We start from the raw sequence: 23,283 nt of genomic DNA, 5'->3' as shown, positions 1-23,283 counted from the left end.
AGCGAATCGAACATTATATATTGATGCCTATACTTAACGAGTCTTCAGTTATCGCATTATCAACACAATTTCCCTCGCCTGCCAGCTTTTAACCTGAATATAAACTTACCTGATGCGGCAGAGTTCTCGTTTTCGTCCGCCATTCTTTTGAAACTAAACCGCCCCTGTACGAACGTCAAACAAAAAAAACACACAACAAATATATTACCATGACAAAGCATTAACAACTTAACACACTCTTGAAACCCGATTTAGCAAACCTGCTTTCCACTCCGGGTAGTTTTTCCGTCTTACCCTTATAAATATTAAACGTCTTTTTTTCCTGAATATTGATAAGTGTTTTGACAGTTTGTCAAACGCCCGAGCTGGTGGAGTTTTCGCAAAATTTGGGGCGATAACAGCTTACGTATTTAAATTTTAAGTAGCGGATGCAGGAAATTGCGAATTTCCGCTCCGTCTCTCCTCGAAGAACAGTTACACGTCAATAAACTTGCACACGTGAATTTAGAGACGGTATGGGAGAATTTAAGACTACGATTTCACCGATAAGAAAATACGTACTGTGAACGAAAAGAAAAACAGTTAGGAGCCAAAGCGTGAAAAGAGAAGCAGGTATTTTTGTATTGTATAATTTATTAAAGAACCCGCCAGACAGTTTTATAAGAAAAGCTTCCAAGTTCGAAGAGCAGTTGTTAAAAATGTTTTTGTAATAATGTAGCTACAGATAAAAAGGTAATTTTCGCTTTGTTACAGTCAAATTTCAACACCTTTTCTTTTGTTCTCATCACAAATGAAGAACAACCTCTGTTTCACCTGTGTTTTTAGATTGCCCGAAAGACGACAAAACTGCCGACTATCACACTGAGCGGTACGGTAAATTTTCAAAGGCTGCAAGTTAACAGTGCAATTTTGCAGGGCAATAAAAAAAACCCCTTCGTTTGTAAACTCATGTATGATCACGTAAAATCTGTCGTATTGTTTAGAACCTTCAAAATGTTAGAATATTTATCATTACATTATCAATCCAGCTTCGAAATGCTTATAATCTTTTAGCCAAAGTGGCGTCGAAAAGCTAAACAGTTATGGTAATTATTTCCCCAATGAAACTGAAAAAAAAAAACGTATTTTGAATTTGAAAGAACCGTCAGATCTCGCTACAATACTGAAAATGAAATGGTTTCAAATAGGTGTCTATTAAATTCTGAGTGCCTGACAACTTTTAGCATTTCCAAACGTTGGATGGAAACAGACTGTCAAGGCGGAAAAATATGTGACATATACATTTTTATCTAAAACTTTCAAGAATCTTCTAGAGGTAAAATTAGGCTTTCTTTCACAAACAAATCAGTATACTTCTTTAGCAGAAAGACGCCATAAAGCTCAACAACCGCTTACGTTACGAGAATAACGGACATGTAAAAATACTTCTTCACGCCTAAAAACAATATTGTATTCGTTGTCAGTATGGAAGATAATCATTCTGTGCTATAGTTTCTACTAAGCGCTAATATATTTCGGGATAAATACTTAAGAACTTCCGAAGAAGTATAGAAACATATTCAATATAAGTTGTAAACATTTTTCCTTACCAAATGTACGGTCTGTTACAACTATACCCTCTTCTGCCCACTCGCTCCTTTTCGTTCGGGAGATCTAACAATTACAGGTAGTTTGGCAGGTAACTGTTTGTTTATTTGCCTCGGGATCAAATTGGGAATATTTCCAACTGATATGACATCATGCGCTAACGAAAATTCCAGGTTATCCGGAGGGAGCGCTTTGGTAACAGACGCGGCAATCTGATTGGTCAATAACACTTCTAATTACTTTGTTAGTGCATGTCTCCATGGCCGAAAGCAAAATACTGCGACATCAGTGACACTCTCAAAATTACCACAGAGCAGAGCGTATCGCTGACTAGCCAGTGGAACAACGAACAGCAACATTTTAAACGCGCCAACTCAATTCACATCTCGTTTTCGTTCACTGTAAGGTACTTTTTATCGTTAAGTGCGTATGAAAAATTTTCACGTTTATTTTTCGTTGAAACATAGATTCTCTGGTAAGCAAAATTGAACGATTTTGTCGATTAAGCGATAGGTGAAAATGTTGATGCCATATATCGGACGCGATACGGATAAGATATAGCTCTCAGTTCAAGGATCATTAGTCACTTTGGATTGAGAAGTCCGGATTGCCGATTTCCGATCGAATCAAAGTCGCCATGAGCCACCGGAATTGGGAAATGAATTATGAAAGAACGAATCCCATCGGTCACTTGAACTAACTTGAGCCTGCCGCAATAGTATGATAAACCAGCGGTTCAATAAATATTCAATTTATACAAGGTAATGAACAGGAGTTGATTTGGCGCAGTGGATATAGCCAGCAGCTCATATCAACCCCGTTTTAGGTTCATTTTAGGCGAGTCCCAGACGGCAAAGGACCGTTTTTTTTTTCCCCCTTTTTCTTTTCATATTTTATTTCTCGTGTGACTTAGGCCTGATTTTCACCAGCGACGCAAGCACAAGCGCAAGCACAAACGCAAGCAATAGGGATGACCCAAGTGAAAACGAAATTCGACGCAAACACAAGCACAAGCAAAATCATCCAAACCTTACACCATTTTGGAAAACTGTTTGGGCATGAGGTACTCTGGATCCAGTGTTTTCATTGCACAAACATAAATGTCCACGTGTGGTGAATATCCTTGTGCTTGTTTATGACTAAGTGGTATTTCGTTTTCATTTGTTGCAGCGCAAACGCAAGCACAAGAAAAAAGAAAAACTTTTATCCTTGTGCTTGCGCTTGCGCTTGTGCTTATGCCTGCGTCAAGGCCGTTTTCACGGTGAAACAAGAATTATTGTGTTTGCGCTTGTGCTTGCGTTGCTAGTGAAAACCAGGCTTAACGCAAAAGCACAAGCATGTGAAGACAGCAGAACATTAACATAAGTAGATAGGCAAGCGCAAAATAACGAAAATGCATACCAACCCTCCCGGATTGCTAAACAATATGGCGGTGTAAATGTCCGCCATATTGCTTGCGATTTTTTCGCCGAGGTCTGGGTCTAAGTAAATTATGATTGGTAAACGTCCTTGTGCTTAAGCTCGTTCTTTTGTCACCCGCGTTCTCACTAAGACATAAGCATAGCATGAATTAACGAAACAAGCTCGTAAATTCTACTTGTGCTGATGTCTATATTCGTTCTGATGTCCTAAATTATTTATGCTTATTCTTCTTGTAAGAGAATTCCTGCACTACCCGCCAACGTACAAGAACTTTCCACTTCAGTATTGTTTTTCTTTATTTCAATTAGTTGTTTTATATCTTTAGCTCATGATTAGTCAACTTATTTAACTAAAACGAGTTTATACTTGAATTATTTACAATCTCAATGTATACACTTCCTATTGTAAAGTTTTGTTCTCTATCATAACAGCCGTATCTGATATTTAACGTAACATAACAACTTCTAACTGAAATTGCGCTGTTCTACAAATATCTATTGCATTTTGTTTGTGTTTTTTTTGTTGGTTTTTTTTTTGGTACGCTAAAAATTATTATATCATGAAAATCTTTACACAACCGGTCTCACATTCCTTAGGCAAATTGAATTAAGATGTACTTCTTCAACGATCGTGGCATGCATCTTGTCCTGGATCCTTTTGCTCGTTTTTTTTTACATGTATGCATTGTCTTGTGCAACTTGCAACGGCAGATTGCAAGACAAGCTGCACTTAGCACAAAGTCGCAACACACTAGGGAACATGTCGCTGCACCGTGAAGCGGGGACAAGCCCCTGCTTATGTACACATAGGACGTATGTTGCAGGGGAAGTAGATAAGCTGATGCACACGAAGCAGATCGAGACAGAAAAATGTGTTGTAGCGGGGACAGTTTGCAAGAGCAGTGCCCACGATGCGACATTGAAACTTGAGATCATTTTGTTCCTGCTTCAAGACGCACGAACTCAAACCAGCCGGATTTCATGCAACATCTTTCGTGGACAAAATGTTGTCCCCGTAACAGAAATTTTCCGCAAGAACAGGCATGTCAAACGAGGCACACTGCCACTGCAGCATGTCCTTACACCGTGTCCCTAAGTGTGTGCCGTAAACTTGGACGTTGTTCACTTGTTAAAACCTTACCACTGAACACAGGAGCGGGGAAATTTCCGCCACCAGCTGACACCTTCAAAAACAATTTTAAAATGTGAAAGAGTTACAAAACGTTTAGTTTTCATTGCTTTTAGGAAAAGCTTAGAAAAGAAGTCTTGGCTTTTAATCTAAAAATGGTTTCACATAAGCGACTGAGAGATCGTTGTTTTTAGAAAACTAAAATAGATATTATTTATCTCCATAAGTTAGCAGCATTTTGGAAACGTTGCTGTTTTAACTATGTCGTCTTAGCTTGCAAGTAACGGGTAATTTTTCGTTGCGTCTCACTTCAAAGGCCTAATAACTTCATGGACACTCCATTCATGTGGGAAAGCGTTCTCCGACTCAGCTTTTAGCTGCATTCTCCGGGAAGCATCACGCCACACTCATTGCAAGTAGTAGTGAGTACGAAAATAGAAGTATGACGTTTGCCAAAGTTGAGCCTGCAGTGTTTTCTAGAGTTGTTCCTTAAATTGAAAAAAAAAAAAAAAAACGAAGTTCCTCTGAGTAGGAAGTTTAGAAAAACGCTCACTTCCGAATGGCCTTTTAAGCCAGCTTCGATCTATCAGTGCTTTTAAGGTTCGCGGTTAACTTATCAATTCAATAGGGAACAAGTATAAGTTTTCTCCGGAACAAGGTCGATAGCAAAGTTTAGGACGTCTGGCTGTCATTCTCCTCTAGCTACTCCCTAGTTCACAAAACCATGGTCTCGAAAGTGACGTCAGTGACATGGCAGCCACGACTTGGCCCCATTTTAGATTTCTATCACGATACAACGAGAATGTTACTGAACAAAAGGCGACCGAGATTTGAACGGGGAAAATGCGCATGGGTACAAGGTTGGATGGGCAGCACATTGATAATGACTCCACGCGTACTTTGTTCATCTTGCGCGCCCTCAAATCAAAAGAATGACGCTACTTCGAAGCCACTTCGATATTCACGGGTTAAATTTTAGGTACATAAGCTGTTCATTGATGATGTTAAGTCAAATATTTTGTTTCAACAGAACCCAAAGATGTCAAAAGTCAGTATCTTTACCTGTTAACTGGTAAATAATGTATCCAGCGACAAATCCTCGCGACACAGAGGAATCGTTGTTTGTCGTAAACGTGATGCTAATGCGGGCGAAACCGGTCCACGAAAGAATGAATGGGTTTCGGACACCACATAGAGGATGGACGGTGACGTCATTGTTGAATTTACACAAACAATAGACTGCAAGGGTGATACTACGTGAAAAACGTTTCGAGACACCAACACGACAAGAACCGATAAAGTAGGATCGCAACAGTGGACAGCTGTTTCGCCCTTCTTAGGGCCCGTCAGCACTGTGTAGCGATGATATGTAACGCCAGCCCAACAGCCAACGCACATAAATTGCAAAATGACCTTACTATATCAAGTTCCGTACTTTGAACTCACTTGCGCCCCGAAACACGCGTTGCCACATCACGTGTTTCGGGGCTCAAGGAGACAAAGTGTCAAGATTAGTGTCTCGAAAAGCAAAAGAATAAATGTGGCTGGAGAAGGCCAGCCTAAACATTTAAACATTAAACCGCATGGCCAGTACCATGCTTAAAAACGCAGTGTATCGAATCTGAAAAGACCTACGGTCAGAAAATACATAAATGAGAAACAGAAACTGCAAGGGACCGCATACGATAAACGCTGCTTTAGTTAATCGTTGTTTAATTATTACTATACTTAAAGGACCTACGTCACGGTTTGCGTATCTTGAAAAGTTTAGCCTAAATTTTTCAAGTTCGTCGTTTGTAATCCGTGTTAATCTTCTCCATCCTTAACCATCCTTGTTCCTTTATGGTGTATTGTTATCTCTTTGTTGTTTTCCTATCTTAGTAAACTTTTATATTCAGGTTTCCTTTAATTAAAGGTAATATTGTACGCGGCCAAAATAACTCAAAATACCGTTTCAAAACGGGTCCGCTGCACAACCTTTTGATCGGCTGTACACAGGCTTTTGGAGGGAGCCGCTTAACTTACACGCTGATCAATGCATGTCTTACCAAACCAAGAGAAGATGAAGAGTAAGCGTGTTAATCTCATTCCAAAGGAAATCCTTCTCAAGTTATTTTTAAATCAATCTCAGTTTCTGAAATCTCAGGATGGTCTAGAAATAGCCAATCATGTCACGCAGATTTTGCTCACAAGTAAAGCCTTAGCGCTTTAACACGCATTTTCACGAAAAACATCCACGAAAAAACATCCACGAAAGCATCCACCCAACACGCGTGGTAACATTATCAGCGGGAGAACTGGGTACAATGTCTAAAAATAGCTTTAGAAGGGTTACCTTGAGAATAAGGCTTATATGGAGGATTTAACTCACTCACTCATCATGTTCTCTTGATCAAACTCATTTCCACATGAATGGTTGTTGACTAGAACATTCAAAAGGCAACTCGGGAATAGCTTTTTAAGGACCTACTACGTTTAATTTCTTCAATACTGTTTGTCATTTTATGATTCATACCTTCGGCGCGGCTTCAAGTAGAAAAGTTTGCGATGGACAATGTGCAGGATAATGTTGGGGGTACCCTGGGGATGAAAGTAGTCCACATTTTGAACTGGAGTTCAGTTTCAGCAAATACCTGAAAAACAGGAAATAAATTTCTAGTTAGATTAGTTCTGAGTAGTCTCTTCCTCCTAACATTTTCTGGAACTTAAATAAGAAACTAAATATTGCATTTTCATAATAGGTTGCAAAAAATACCAGATCGGCACAAAAATACAAAGTCGGTACTCATCCAGAGAATCGATGGGTATGCTGTAATCTCAGTTTTCCATCGTCGGCCATTTCTCAGCTATCAGTTAAAATTTCAGCCTTTCTCTCGATTATCAGTAATTTTTGGAGATTTCAGCTATAGTGGAATCCCAATTTCTTGAACCTCGACCGATAACTCAAACCAAAAGTTGCTTTCTTCCCTTCACTTCAACACTGTAAATCCTCGTCTACACGGGCAATTTTTATGTGGCAATTTTCATGTGACAATTCTTATTGGCTCGTGTAGATGAGGAAAATTGGCCAATTTTTATGTGACAAAGATATTTGGTGAAAAGCTGGCGTCTTGGCTTTTATGTGACACATAAAAGTTGTCCCATACGAAAACTTGCTCGTGTAGACGACTCGTCATATAAAATGTGGCAAATGTGTTCGTAAGCACCGAGATTTTCGGAGGCGACTAAGCAGCCCCGCCTTGTTTCAGCGTATCTCCACTGTCCAAAGTCATTACTGGCGCATGCTGACAAATATTTGCTGTCCCATCTACACGATGTAATATATTTGTCATAAAAAAATTGTTACAGAAAAATTGCTCGTGTAGACCAGGCTAGGATATATTCCTGGGAATCTCCTAACTGATGTAATTTAGCAGGACTCAACAGAATTACTCCTTGGAATATATGATGTTCCAAAGAGGGAGGCGGCCATTCGTGGAAATCGGTTTGGACATACAACGGCATCCATTTTGCCACAACTACCTTGTGTGCGTGAGGATACTAGAAAACCCAAACAGAACATTTAACGTAATTTGCTAACATAATTTCTCATTCATTAACTGATAAGAAGCTTATGCTAAAATAAGCTTCCAACGAAGTCGTTTAACAAGAAGGTATGGACCTGAATAGAATGGAACAGATTCTGAAATTCCCTAATTTTAATAATCGAGCACTGTTCGCGAGTATTAAGCAAGAGAAGATCGAGCATTCAGCAACGGCTTGTTAAAGTATCAACGAAAATATTCAGAAAATTAACACACAGCGGGGGTGTTTGGAAATGTGGTCAAACACGGTCTTTCGTGTTTGAAATATTACTTCGTCTTTTGCTGCTCCTAATATTATCAAGGAACTCTCTACAGACTGCCATAAATTTAAAACATATTTTAACGTTTCCAGCATGTCCTTGAATCACTGTTTTGTGATATTATCCAACATATAAACAGAGGGTTGAAAATTGGGTCACGGGTCACAAGTTAGTATTGTTTTTACCAATACTGGGACAACCTTAAACCTTTACTAATACTAACCTTAAGCCTAAACATTGTCTTAGTGTAGTATTTAGGCCTAAGGTTAGCATTAGGAAGGGGTTAGGGTTGTTCCAGTATTGGTAAAACAATGACCCGTGACCTGTGTTTTAGACCCACCAGTTGAATATGTTTTTATCCAGAAGTTGCATTTCTTCAGCGCTCAGTAACTTGGCGGCCTCCGTTGTTTTCGCTTTTCACTCCACGTGTTCCTGTATCGTTTAAAAACGTTCACGTGCGACACGTGATCCGTTCGTGGTCAACAAGTCAAAACGTCTGCGCACCACGTATTCCTGTATCTTTTTAAAAATGTTCACCTGCAACACGTGATCAGTTCGTGGTCACCTAGTCAAAACGTCTGGCCTGCGTATCACGTGTTCCTTTAAAAAACGTTCACGTACAGCACGTAATCCGTTCGTGTTTACCTGCTCAACACGTTCGGCCTGTGTGGCACGTGCTCCTGAATCTTTGAACTAAAGTTTACGTGCGGAAGTGATTCGTTCGTGTTCACCAGTCAAAACGTCTGACCTGCGAAGCACGTGTTTCTATATCTCCCCCTCAGCTGCCGTCTATAACTACTCTAGGTTGGCTAAGACACGTCACGCAACCAAACTTGGGGGATATCCCTGAGAATATCTGGGGAAAATATTTCTGGGACACTCAAACGGTTTCCCCAAGTTTTAAAAATAGTGCGATTCACTTCAGGAAGTTCAGGTTAGTTCAGTTATCATTCTGTTTAGCTATGATTTCCCAACAGAATGTGGAAATGTTTGCAGAATAAAAAACATGGCAGCTACGGGTATTTATTTCTGGACTTACTCTCTCCTGGATAGTTGACGGTTGCAGCTGGTTAATCTCGGATGGCTGTTCACTTGTCGCGGACTGTTGATATTTCAGCGGATATTTTCGGGGCAAATTTACTTCTTGGGGGGTCAAATTAATTTTCACAAGACTCCTTTTAGAAGCCTTGTTATCGATAAAAAGACCCACAGTTTAAAGGGTGCGTTCCTTTGGGGTGATCTGGACCAGGATCAGTGATCAAGATCTGTCTGGATCATGGTGGTGCATCAAAAGAACCGATGAATCCATGACCAGAGTGGATTCATCGGTTCCTTAGATGCACCGCGATCCAGACAGATCTTGGATCACTGCTCCTGATCCAGATCCCCCCAAAGGAACGCTCCCTAAGTTCGACGAAATCTGCGGCCATCCCAGAGGTCTATGTTTGGCAGGCGCGCGAGTCTCACGCACAGTTTTAACTGACGAAGAGGTAAGGTGATGTTACACAAGCCAATTTTTATTCCATGCTACACGAAACAACTCTTAACGAAACTTTGCTGCAGCAACGGTCAGCAACAGTTTGTCCTTGTAAAATCGGAAAATAAAATGTTACCGGTTTTTCAATCGCTTTCAAAACCCTACAACATGTTGCCGAAACGAAATGTTGCGTCAAAAGTCGCCCTGTGCGTCATTTTACACGATATCGATTTTTAATCAATAGTGTTCCGTTAAAACTCGGGTCTCGTAACATCACCCTTAAGCACACGCCGAGATGCCTTGAGGTAACATCTGAAAAAAACAAATCCGCGATAAACCGCTAACTTACAATTTAATCAAACCCACTTCAAGGTTCACATTATTTTTTTATCATTCTGGCATTGACAGACAATATCTCTTTAATCAATTATTTGGTAGACTAAGAACATGATGCAAAAATACAAGCCCAAATCTCCTATATCACAAATATAGCTTTTCAATGAAATTATTTCACAAGACAGTATACCTTAACCAGATTCTACAACAATGACGTTTAAAACAATTGAAAACGACTAATTTGGCAAAGAGCAGCCGCGGAGTGAATCAAAAAATCAGTGCCATCTATACATGGTAGGTATCGTACAGTATTTGGTATTCAGCAAGTTCTTCGGACTCAGTTTGTAGCTGGTTTCTGTGCGCTGTTCTTTGATATTATCCAGCATATATCTAGAGGATTGAATATGTCTTCGTTCAGAAGCTGCATTTCTTCCGCGCTCAGCAACTTGGCGGCCTCCGTGAGTTTTGACTCTTTGTTAACCTCTACATCAGGAACTTGGCAATGATAACTCCAAGTGCGCAGCCTTTGCCGTCGGTTCTCAGCTTCTTCTTTGCCCTTTTCAGGAACAACTTGGTTAGCGTGCTGTTGCTGTGGTACTGTACAATCCATGCCTTCATGTTCTGAGGACGATCGACTCTTGTGCTTAAATGAATCTCCACACAACTTTTCGCTGCTTGAAGGATACATATAGTTTTCTTCGGTGTCCATTCTTGCTTGAATCGCCTCGACACAGACTTCTAATGCGTTTGATACTTAACTGAGCAAAATAGTCTGGTTCACTCGCTTTATATACGTTATTCTTAGCGCTAATTTACTGAAAAACAACCCGCATGAACCTGATCATGGTGACGTCAGATGCTAATTACTAGTGACGTAACTGACACCATGTTAATTAAGAGAACAGGCCATGTTTATTTAAACGAAATTCGATGATTTTCGCGTGGCGTCTTTTTCTTGATCACGAACAAATTATTATGAATTCCTAATTTAGCGGTCAAACCGTAACATGGTCGTTTTAATTAAGTTGGTTCGTTGAAAGAGATTGATGTACCGATGTTAGCTAGTAACATTAATTAGCGTACAGAAATTAAAAAAACAAACTTCTTACAGGTCCATTGCGCACATCCAATTAAGCGAGAAGGAACTAATGAACTGAAATTAATCACTAATTAACTTCTCCTTCCTTTGTGATTGAATAACGTGTTTTCAGTAAATGGGCAATTAGCAAAACAGATCAAAAAAACATTCCGTTATTTGGTACGTTCGTTTCAAAAGAGTCAATGGTTGTGTTCGAAAAACAAGCTAATTTTACGTACACTACACAGCCTACGTTTATTACTGAAAAATTCAAGTTCAATCCACTAGTAGGAGTTAGAATACAAGAATATATATTGCAGCAAGGTAACTACGTTCAGAGTCATTTTAATCGAAGTTAGGCCGGCCGCAAGAACTTATAATCTAGCGCTAATTAAAATGAAGAAAACGAGCAAAACACCAATCTCTTTCCTGGAGATTTTTATCAAGCTTGCGCAAGCTTGGTAAAACTCTCGTCTCGAAAGGAGCGTGATCGATAAAAATGAGCGGAAGTAGGACAGCAGCCAGTTGATTGAACCACGTGTATGTCAGCTGGGCATGCGCAATTGAATCGGAAGTTTTATAGTTTCAAAGGTCGCTCTTATCCTTATCTTATCCTTATCGAGTCTAGTCTAAATGAACTCGGCCCCTCCATTTCTTATTTTACGGTAAATGGACAAAAATAAACCTAATGAATGTTATTTGAAGTCTCCATGACGTTTATACGTTGATGTTTTTCGGTCGGAAAAAGCATTGAAGACGAGTGGATAAGATTACTTTTCTCAGTTCGGTAGAAAACATATCTGAAGTCGGAGTGAAGGCGATCCGAACAAGAAGTGGAGACGCGATCACTACATGTATCCTTCGAGCAGCGAGAAGCTGTGCGGAGATTCTCCTTCCCGCATGAGTGGAGCGTTTTCCAAAAATGAAAGCATGGCTTATGCAGTACCGCAGCAACAGGAACCGAACCAAGTTGTTCTTGAAAAAGAAAAAGAAGAAGCCTAAAGGCAAACGCAAAGATTTCGCACTTGGAATTACCATTGCCAAGTTCCTTATGTAGAGGTTACTAAACAGTCAAAACTCTCGGAGGCCGCCAAGTTGCTGAGCGCGGAAGAAATGCAACGTCTGAACGAGGACATATTCGACTCTCTGGATATATGTTCGATAATATCAAAGAACAGCAAAATGCCAGCAGAAAATTGAGGAGACCGAGAGAAGAACTTGTTCGTCAGTAACGTTAGTTTTCTGAATTATTATCGGATTCCTAAACGTTTTTACAAACCGTCGCTGGCTAGTCGTTCTCTAAAATACTAGCAAGATTAGAAGGTTTTAAGATCATTTTTGTAAAATTGATTTAATTGGTGCGAATTATCTTGAAAATTACTTCATTAGAAGGCTATCGGTTACAATTGAGTTTTGTATTTACTTTCGCACTCCAATTCAATGACGCGGTGTGTTTTTAGTAAGAGTTTATGTACGCGGATAATTATCAAACTAATACCAATGTTGTCAATGTTCTAAATTTTGTTATTTTTTAAAAAAAAATTCTGAATTCTGATTGTTTAGAGTACAGCTTTCCTGAAACCATGGTAACAAGAGTGTAGAAAAGTGGAATTGCAAAATTGGAAGACGAATGCAAATTACAATGAAGATTGCGGAAGTTACTACGAAGAAACTCGAAGACCGCCGACGGTCACCCGAAGTATTTCAACCGAAACCTTCCGAAAATAGCCGAAGATAATTACTGCGAAACTCAGAAGACCGTCAACACCAGACACATTTATGGAGTGTTAGTGTGAAGTAAGGAAAAAGCCAATTGGGCGTAAAAAATCTAAACCGCAAATAACAACGGTAATTAACTGCGCAATGTATAGGTGTTATTAACAAGTTATCACATTCAAATTCGTTCCGGAGACAGTGGACGAACGTACGGCCACTCCGTCGGGGTGCCCCTGATAATTTTCATTTTATTTTGTATGATTTTACACGTTTCACAGCAATTTGGAGTGAAAAAATACTTGTTTTTGAAGACTACAAATTTTGTAAGCCTTTGAAAAATATACTAATATATGAAAATTGTTAGTACTGTAATTATCGTAACATTTATTAACTTGCCGTGGAAGTGTTTGTAAAATCGTTTTTATAAATATTATCGTAACTCACCGTAATGATTCGATTTAGCGCCCGGGGCGGTTATTTACTTTTGGCACCTCAAGGAAGGGCGCTTATTCGAGACAGGGCACTTATTCGAGACAAGGCCCTTACAACCGAATGTTCAAAAGAAAACTTTAATAGGGGCACTTATAAGAATGGGGGCGCTTTATGGAATAGGGGCACTTATAAGAATAGGGGCGTTTATTGGAATAGGGGCGCTTATAAGAATGGGGGTGCTTATTGGAATAGGGGCGCTTATTAGAATGGGGGCGCTTAGTGGAATAGGGGCGCTTATTAGTAAAAACATATTCGAGGGGGGGCGCTTATTCGAAAGGGGACGCTCATTGGAAGGAGGGTGTTAAATCGAATCACTACGGTAGTTACCGTATGTATAGACAAAACAGAAACTGTAAGGGACTGCATACGAAAAACGCTGTCAACGTAGGATCTACAAAAGATCTGATCAGCCAAAAAATATATAATAACAAACAATAGACTGCAAGGCTGATACTACGTGATAGACGTTTCGAGACACCAACATGACAAGAACCGATAAAGCAGGATCGCAACAGTGGACAGCTGTTTCTTCCTTATGGGACTCGTCAGTCCTGTTTGTCCCCGTATGTTTTGTTTAACGGTATCGCCCTTGGCAATGTTTGTAATATTGTTATTATAAATATTACTCTAACCTAGTTATTGTATGTATTGTTCATTGCGCGAATTGTTAATGTAATTATCGCCTTTGGTAATGGTAATTTTGGGCGGCGTTTTTATTTTTATTTTTAGCTTTCTTTATTTTAGGTTAGGGTTAAGGTTAATAAAACAATTATTCCATTCGCGCTTGTTGGATATCAGATGATTATAGCCAACGCGCGCTCGTGGAATAACTGTTAAATACTCTTGTGTTGAATAATATCTTTTACTTTGTGTACATACAAGCTTCTATTTTTTAATTGTTCCTCTAGGTTGTGTTATCTGTTCGGTAAATCCCCACTTTTAATCAAGAGTCTGCATATTAGCGCAACTTGATGTATTTTAATTATATAACCTTAGTTTGATTGTTATTCTAATCTTGTTTGTAATGTTTGCTGTTTGTAATGTTGTGGTTAATTGCTGCTAGAGGCATAATCAGTTTCGCATTGTATTGGTAATTGACTGGCAAACAAATTGCTAATTACGAGGTTGTTTTTCAGCGAATCCTCAAGCCGCTATATAAAGCAAGTCAGTGCTTGTTTCGTCGACGAAGTAGAGGAAGAGGAAGAGAAGTAAACACGACATTCTGAGTGACTGACAAATTTCCAAGACTGATGGAGTATGAAAAGAACTCCATGTATCCTTCAAGCAGCGACAAACTTGGTGGAAGTTCACCTGCCCTCCTGAGTCAAGGTCCCTTGGAACTCCCGGACGAAGGCATGGATTGTACAGTACCGCAACAACAAGAAGTGAGCCAACTTGTTCCTGGCCAGAGCAAAGAAGATAGTGAAACTAAAAATCGACGGCAACGACTACGCATTTGGAGTTACCATTGCCAAGTTCCTAATGCAGAGGTTGACAAAAAGTCAAAACTCACGGAGGCCGCCAAGTTGCTGAGCGCGGAAGAAATGCAACGACTGAACGAAGACATATTCAACCCTCTGGACATATGTTGGATAATATCAAAGAACAGTGAAATATCGGCAAAAAATTGATTCGTTGGTAATTCAAAGACATGCTGAAAACGTTAGTAACAATCAGTTTTAAATTTATTTCCGTCCGTAGAGGAACAGCATAATAATGTATAAAGCAGAAAATTAAGTCGGTGATTCAAGAACGCGCTGATAACGACAGAATTTAATTTTAATTTGTTACATTCTGTAGAGTTGTGTTTGTCAATTAAAACGTACATACATCGTTTCGTGAAACCGTTTGCAAGGGTTTGTATAAATAGAAAGCAGACTTTCCAGATCCGTTGCTTTTTTGTATATTATCTACGCAGCTAAGTGTTGTAGACGATGGCCCCCGATTTTCAGCAGATTTTCTCTCATACTGTCCACAACATCACTTTTGTGAAAAACCAATTGCTTGCTTCATTTCAGTTGAATTTTTCTCTTCTAAAGGACAGTGAGGGCGAGGTAATTATCTGTTTAAGCAACCAATAAATCGATATGTAGCGTGTTTTTCATTCTACCACAAATCCCAGACATTTTGAAACAGAAACAAATGGTTTGCAAATTTCCTGGTCTGCAAACTGTTGACTGTCCATCAAACGGAAAATCCTACAAGCAAAAATCGAACGGAAAGGAAATTTCCGGGAGGAATTTTTCGAAATTTGAGTACACTTAGCGAGGTTTTCCTCTTTCTCGGAAATCTCAGAAACATCTTTCAATCCAATACAGTCAACCGGAAATCTGGTCTATTCTTCTGTGGAAATTTTCGGAAACTCCAACTTGAATTTTAATGAGCGCTTAATTGGTGTTAAAAATCTAATTACTATTTTACAGGCGAGCGGTGACCTAGACCAAGAGATCATAATCTCTTGTCTAGACGTATTTTACTTCATGGAAAATTTAGCGGAGATGATATGATAACTACGTGTTTCTTCCTAGCTATATCGTCCAGTTTTCAAAATTTGAAGTTATATATCAGACACGAGAGACAGTGTTTCATGGGGATATCCAAACACCATGGATCGAGCGAGCGCGCACACAAAGTAAATAATACGGTCTTGGACATGTTCACCTTCAATATCTATTATGCGACTGAGAAAATAACTCCATTGTGATTGGCTGAGAGCAGGCCAATTTATCGTTAATTTGTAATTCGTACCGTGCAATTTAACGCGCTCGCGTTCGTAATTTCTGTCAGTCATATCGTATGAAACTTCTAGCAATTAAGGATTTACTGATATACATGATATTTAAAACTTCTGTCAAATTGTACTCACTTACAGGCTCATGAAATTGTGAGAGAATTTTCAAATATCACTGGTAGTGTAAATCCTGAATCCCACTCATCTATGATTACCTAAAAGAACGATATATATTTTACCACAATTGCTACTAATCTCGCAATCTGATTGGCTAATTTGCCGTTCTCGATAAGAGTCCAGAAAATGCTGCTCTGGTCAATGTGGCACGCAATGCCTTTTTCAGTTCGCGCTCTGAAAGAAACAGTTTCTTTGACGTTGATGTGGTAAAAAACAAATCGAAATGTGGTTTAGCGTGGTCTGTTCTCTTATCGACAACGATACGCGTCATCACAGTGGTCAAAATGTTGTGGACTCACGAGGCGCAGTCCACTGAGTCCACAACACTGAGCTAGTGGCTAGTGCCATTACAACTTTGCTCAGATGGTCAACGTAGCAGGGCCAAATAGATGACGCATTTGCAATAAAGAGTCCGTGCAGTCTTCAGTCAAATACGCCCGTTTTTTCTCAAGACTATGGGATCGAGTGGGTGAGCAGTGATCTCACATAATCTTGCGTGATCTCACGTGATCTCGCGTGCTAGCTTTCTCAGTCTAACCCTGAGAAAATTGTGCAACCGTCTAGCTCTAACCGATAATTGTGATCTCACATGATCTTGCGAGATCTCACGTGATTTCACGTGATCTCGCGTGATAGCTTTCTCAGACTAACCCTGAGAAAATTGTACAACTAACCGTCTAACTGTAACCTGTAGTTGTGAGGTGATGCCAAATTTTGCGGTGGAGCTGTTACAAAGTCTCGCCTTAAATCCGCGCCCCGCCACGGCACTGTTCGAATGGAATACCATCTTTAGACAACTACCAAGAGAGATCACATCACTTGGTCTTTTTCTGCCACGAAATCTCCCGATGGACTTGAAGGAACAGCTGAAAAATATAACAAGGATATAAGTGAACAGAGACTGACCAATCCGACAACTAAGCGCTGATTGGTTAAAACATTCAAGAAATCACAACGAGGCCATCTTTCTTCAGGTTTTACATTCTTGTCCAAAAGAATATTACCAGATAAAGTTTAGCAAAAAAGGTACGCACCTGCATTTCATGTGATATATCTTTGGCCTTTTTTCACTTGAAATATGTATAAATATTATATTGTACTCATATACTCATGTACTGATATAAAAACGACGATTCCTCACGGGACCAAGTCACGAGCTTTTTACAGATTTTAAAATCGCAGATGTAGAAGAAGTCCTGCCTAACGGCACCTACTGTTCAGAAAGGGGAGCAGCCACAATCCTCGTCACGACACCCCATCCCACCCCATCCGAAGCCAAGCCAAAATCCTCACTGATTAATCTTGATTAATTATGAGCAAAATTTGTGATTTTGAAACATCTGACATGCAATGATGCTGTGAAGAGACTTTCTCTCCGCGGATTCACCCTCCATACTCAATAGGCAAGGTAATTCAGTATGAATATTTTATTACACGACGTCTCCCCGCACCTTGCGTGACACGCGTGACAACAAACCCCTCTAAATGCCTCCGCAATGAAGAGGAAAACATCGTGTCACGGTATGACCATTATGCAAGCGATATAGCGCGCTTTACCTCACATAAATTTCCAGGAAGTCGGTGTCACAGTCAGGCATTCCTCCTGAGATGTCGAAAGCATACCAGGACAATTGCAGCACGTTTGGCTCAATGTCTGTCACAAACTTTGCTTCAAAGGTGCAGTGAAGATTGTTTTTATAATTTCCTTTGTGATCCTCTGGGACCGTAATTACTTCGCCCCAGCTTAATTTTTGGCTGCAGGTAATAGATCGCACTAAGTTATTCTCGAGACAAATGGCAAGAAAAAACAAACCCGTCCTCAAAAGCATGTTCGGATTTCCCGCGCGCCGAAAAAAAAATCGCGTTTTTTCGTCCCTGAATTAGCTCGAATTGGAAGAGAAGAGTCTGGTAGCTAAAGAGCTGAAGACGACCCATCCAATATGTCGGACTGTTCCACAGAAGAGGTGATTTCCAAAGTTTCTGCTATTTTGTCCCCAGTTGGATTGGAATCGCACCCTTTCAAGGTAGGAATTATCTTAACTAGGTAAAAGTGCTTTCTAGAGAAGGTGATTTCAGTGACAGAGTCGTTATTATTCAAAATCTTGCCAGATCTTGAGAAGAACTTTGCGATGGGCTCTTTCGCCTTCTTGTGATGTAAATAGTGAAATCCTCAACCCGATTTGCAAGATGTAGTCAACTTCTCGACAGCTTCAACAGACAGAACATTTTGAAACACAGCAACACCGCGTAGGTTAAGTACGTTGTGTGGAAAGAGCTTTGTTTTGTACAAATGTACTCTTGTTTACAGTTCATCTGATCTCATTTGTCATGTACCGGTTCAATTTAATTTTCCATTTGGGAGATAATTAGGCAACTGCTCATGTGTTCGTTAAAAATCTCTGAGCTGCCAAAATCGATTCTAATCTATGTTCAAATTTTCAATTCCATGAGCTTAATAATTGCGCTTGTCCTGCGATTACGGGGTATAAAACTATTTTGAGTTTTAATACGGACTAGATTAACAGCAGCTTGATCACTGGCATGACAGTAGTTGAGTAGCTGCGACTCAATGATATCTTCTTGCTTTGACCATTTTTTTGGAAATGGTCAGTAATAATAACAAAACCATAACAACATTTCTGAGTTTTAGAACAACTGCAGCTATTATTTTTTACAGCCTAAAAATGAGTGGTGTTTGTCAAGTTGACATGCCCTGAAAAATATTCTGGACATTTCTTATCAATTGTTTTGCCTTCCTTGTCTCCCTGTTTGTTTTTGTTGCAAGATTACACAGGCTAGTTTAGGCTTACCTCTGGACAATGTCCCTCAGAGCTTAGAGTACATGTTAATTGAATGCAAGGCTTAAGCAAGACAACCAAGCGTTCACATTTGGAAGCAAAATTACATGACCTTGGATGCCATTGTAGAGTCTCCTTCCAATAAGTACCCTTGTCAAGTGAAACAGTCCAAAATACCCGTGGTATGCAATCAATGGAAATCCATGATCGAAAAACCAATCGATCAATCGATATCAGTCGATAAAATTAGTTAATTGGTATCGATTGGTATCGGTCAATCGATAATCAATCAATAACCACACAAAAACCGTTCATCGATTGCTATCGATTGACACAGCAACCTCAAACCTGTCCAATCATCCGCCACTTTTAGGAAGCCCACAGTCTTCTCAACGCAAAGAATATACCCCATTACACATGTATTCAAATTACCCACTTGCCCGTCCTCGCCTTTCCGTGTCATTATATATGTCTACGCAAGAAGTCCAGGAAGAGGGTTTACTGAATATAAGGTGCATCGCCAAAGGCTATCATCTTTGCCGTTTTGAAGTGAACGTCCGTGAAGTGTTTACTGCTGACAAGAGTGGAGAACGCAGAAACGCGTTAAAAGTTGTTAACCAAGCAAGAACGGGAACAAACTTTGAGTTGTCAAAAGAAGATGGAACCTGTGGACGGGGCGTTGAAGAGAAAGAAGCGAGTCTTGCTCCCCTGTTAACGTTCAAAGGACTAAACTGAAATGTGTTTACAATTACTGCGTACAAAGATGGGATATTTATGCGCCGATTCCTTCAATCTGCAACCAATCCATACCAATCGATATCAATTTATCTATTGATTGTTATTGAAAATCGATACCAATCAATAACCACACGAATCTTCGCCATCGACTGGTCATCGATTATCAATATCAATCGATTAATTGATATCGATTGGTATTGATTGATATCGATTGTCATCGATTATCGATTTCATCGATTGGATACCCCGGGAAAATAAGAGAAATAAATATATGCATTTAAAATAAATAAATTTGGTGCCTTTTCTCAAATTGTGAGCCTCATAAGCATGCCGATTTGAGTCAATTGAGGAAGAGACCGATACCCTAGGGCCCCTTTAGATGAGAACACATTTCCAAGAGTTTTATTTTAACAATAAAAAACCGACTGGATTTTTTGTGAGGTCTCACAAACAATATTCTCATATCTGCCATTTATGAAGCCCAGTCCCAAGAGATTTTAAAAGTAAATAACTGAGATATAAGCTAGAAAATGCAATGTGTCCTCTGTGGATAACTCCATTTCAAGGGTCAACAAGTGACAAACCATACAAAACTTACAAATGAAGAAATAACGTGATATCACATGCTGCCATTTTGGGCCTTTCATTAGTGAAAGTACTAATCAAGCCAACTTGTTAAAATATCAAGACAGTTTTGCTTTGGAGATCAAATTGCTTTCATGTGATTGTGATGTGTTCTTGGGTAAGACACTTTACTCTCACAGTGCCTCTCTCCACCTAGGTCAAATGGGTACTCAGCGAATTTAATGCTGGGGGTAACCCAGCGATGGACTAGCATCCCATCCAGAGGGGAGTAGAAATACTCCTAGTTGCTTCATGCTACAGAAACCGCAGATAAGTGTTGGCCTGATGGGCCACTTGGCTTGTATGCACACTTTACCTTTTATGTTTTGAAATTGTGAGGAGAAATTGATTTTGTTCATTTTCAAGGCAGTTTGAGGGGGGATATTAACAGAGAAGTCAACAAGCTATTACATAAAAATAATTAAGGTAAAAGTAAATGTAATTTACGTACTTGTGTATTGTATACTTATGAAGAGGAAAAAAATACAAAAACTAGATTAATGCTAACCTTTTCACTTGTGTTGTAAACAGATTGGTTGGTACAATGATCAACTGGTCCACAAAGCATTTGACCTACCCCACCCATATGACACTCTTGCTCTTGTCATCATAAGCACTCCCCTGATGTTTGACAATGGATTCAAGCCATTTATCAAAGAGATATCTTGTATTGGTGGCCGGGATCCGCTTGATGAATTCATGGCCCATATCTTTGCAAAAGTCAAGGCAGAATTTCCTCGGCATGAGATAGAAGCTATCCACGACTTTGAGATGCACCCCTCCAGAAGACCCAAAGTGTTAGTCCAGACAGCGGCTCATGTGGCTGGTGCCGCCTATTATTACCAACGCAGCAGTGTTTCTAATGATCCTTGGGACCAAAAAACAAAGATCTGTGGAGTCAGCGTGCATGCCAGGTATGGCGGCTGGTTTGCAATCAGGGGTGTGGTCATTTTCAAGGACATCTTGGTGCCCGACTTGCTGAAAAAAGAACCAGTGGATGTTGTACAAGGGGATGAAAAGCGAATTGAGCTTCTGGAAAAGTTCAATTTCCACTGGAAAGATTGGTCATTTAGGGATATTGTTCCAACGGATTTAAAGTATTCTGAAGAACAGAAGAAGTACTTTGCAACATTACCAGCTGATCGCAAGGAACTTCTTGATTCTTACCGGAACAAAGTTGGTGATCCAGTGTAATGATCAACTTTTTACATCAAATTTTCAATTTTAGAAAAAATCTGAATCCTAAAAATCTGTGGTGCCTGATTTTTTTAAAAGGCAAATTTATGACACACTGACCAAGGTATATTTTATCTATAGATATGTAATCTTAAAGATGACAAGTTATTTTGTGTTGTGTATGCAGATTGGCATATTAAAGAGCAAAGTATTACAACATAAGCCTGTTCAAGCATGTAACAGGATGTGAAAAGCCAGGCAATAGCTAATAGCTTGACATAATTATTTGAATAACACTTCAAAATGATGGATTATAGATTGCATGTATATATTTTACAGTTTGAAACCTTAGAATTGAAAGTAAGAGTATTATTATGTCACGAATGTGTTTTCTAAGCATCCTAACAAGTTTCTTTGTAACTGAACACTATTAAAGAGTCAGAGTAAATTTATTTTTGTGAACGTATTTTACTACATGTGAGGTAAATTGTGCTTTGAAACAGAAATTATAAAATTATAAATTTATAAATCATGTTGTGCTAGCCTGCATAGCTGGCACTAGGGTATAACAGGGGGAGTGGCAAGCAGAGTGGGGCGAATGCCTGGCGATACCTGAGAGCATGAATATTATGCATGTTGCAACAATCCAACTGGTTCCCTATTCATTGTTATTTGAGCATCTGCAACGCAGGCTAATGATATGCAAAAGAGTAAAGTTAAAAATGACACAACCTTGCAATGTAATAACCCAACTCTGCAGTGTACTTGTTCATTTTGCATTCATTCTTTCCTTCTAAACAGGAACACCTTAAATAATGCCAGTTTTTCAGTGCCCAATTGCTATAGATCTTTTGGTGCAAGTCTCAGATTTATACTTCTGGATGACAATATATACGGACTTCCTTAGAGAACCTTCCTTGTTAACCATTTAATTGTATCTATAACAGAATTCTCGATCATGATTAGTTCTCCACACGCCTATTTGACACATAATTGATGCACAATCTCGTGCATTCAATTACAGGTATCCGGCAGTTTTGACTTTTTGTAATTGGATACCTTTGCCATTCACATTCAACTCAATAGCAGCCTTTGTAATGTTTCCTACAGTTTTTACAACTTATTGAAAACACTGTCAACTAACCTTTTGACTCGAAGGAAGTTCTCAAAAGACTTTTTAATCTCAAAACTTGTTATTAAGTGCATCTTGTGTCATACAATTCAGGGAGAGATCATGCTTGTAATTTCAAATTGACCTTGCCCTGCATGCTTGTCTGATTTTGAAATTACTTGCCCGATTCCTTCCTGAACTGTACTCCACTCAGTCCGATTACTATATTACTAATACAATTGCATGACATAATATGTCAGTAACACTGCTTGCTTAATGCTAACATGACTTACTGATTCTACGAAGGACAACCAGATAGTTTGTTGAGAACAATTCAGACACTTTATTAAGGTTAGCAAATAAAATTCAAGCCCAGGTCACTAACATTGTTTATTTATTACTTAAAGAAAAAATGATATTTTTCTATTTCTATTACCTGAAAATTTAGTCCTAGTAGGATAATAGGATATCAAGAGTAACAGTTACAGTATCTCTGCACTCCCCGCCCCCCCCCCCCAAAAAAAATTATTTCAGTATGATGGTTCAAGATCATCAATCGCCAAGACCTGCATAGATGACAGTTCTGTTGTTCACATGATCTACAGTTTTTGCGGCATAATCTACATAATTATTATGTAGATTCAGGTCCTCTGATGAATTCTGCCATGGCAATTATAAACAATCCGTGTCACTCCATTCACATCGCCAGCCTTACCTGCATTCTTTCCATCAGCAATGACTAGGGAGGGAGGATCTCTACCTTAACTTGAAGTCAACTGTACAGCAGCATTTCTCAAAGAGAATGAATGACACAACAAGAGGCGTGCACTACAAGCAGCACCTCCTTT

The 23,283-nt window shown here is 39.4% G+C and overlaps 2 protein-coding genes across 8 annotated transcripts in view; one reads left to right on the top strand and one right to left on the bottom strand.

Moving 5' to 3' along the window:
• Positions 1 to 16,532, bottom strand: part of LOC145468443 (1-phosphatidylinositol 4,5-bisphosphate phosphodiesterase delta-4-like) — a 49,041-nt gene extending 32,509 nt beyond the window's left edge. For 2 of the 7 annotated variants that reach the window (XM_081452155.1, XM_081452158.1), the window contains exons 1-3: positions 15,951 to 16,532; positions 6,653 to 6,770; positions 110 to 164 (exon numbers count right to left, since the gene is read on the bottom strand). In XM_081452155.1, coding sequence (XP_081308281.1) covers positions 110 to 164; positions 6,653 to 6,770; positions 15,951 to 15,958 — 181 coding nt within the window. In that variant the 5' untranslated portion in view covers positions 15,959 to 16,532. Of the gene's footprint in view, positions 1 to 109; positions 9,924 to 15,950 lie in introns of those variants that run through there. The other 5 variants (XM_081452159.1, XM_081452160.1, XM_081452156.1 and 2 more) reach the window with 5 other exon arrangements.
• Positions 16,533 to 16,680: 148 nt separating this feature from the next.
• On the top strand, positions 16,681 to 22,946 carry LOC145468400 (cyanocobalamin reductase / alkylcobalamin dealkylase-like). The gene is made up of 2 exons (XM_081452094.1): positions 16,681 to 18,012; positions 20,680 to 22,946. Exons 1-2 carry the CDS (start codon positions 17,929 to 17,931, stop codon positions 21,340 to 21,342), a joined length of 747 nt encoding a protein of 248 aa, XP_081308220.1. The 5' UTR covers positions 16,681 to 17,928; the 3' UTR covers positions 21,343 to 22,946.
• The last annotated feature ends 337 nt before the right edge of the window (positions 22,947 to 23,283 follow it).

Source organism: Orbicella franksi, chromosome 14 (genome assembly GCF_964199315.1).
Source record: "Orbicella franksi chromosome 14, jaOrbFran1.1, whole genome shotgun sequence".
Classification (NCBI taxonomy): Eukaryota; Metazoa; Cnidaria; class Anthozoa; order Scleractinia; family Merulinidae; genus Orbicella; species Orbicella franksi.
This window is presented reverse-complemented; position numbering and strand designations above follow the sequence as displayed.

Excerpts from the sequence above, each read along its gene's own strand:
- LOC145468400 (XM_081452094.1), top strand. The coding sequence starts at position 17,929 with ATGTCGGACTGTTCCACAGAAGAGGTGATTTCCAAAGTTTCTGCTATT. Across the intron at positions 18,013-20,679 it reads TGGAATCGCACCCTTTCAAG|ATTGGTTGGTACAATGATCA; the intron begins GTAGGAATTATC and ends TGTTGTAAACAG.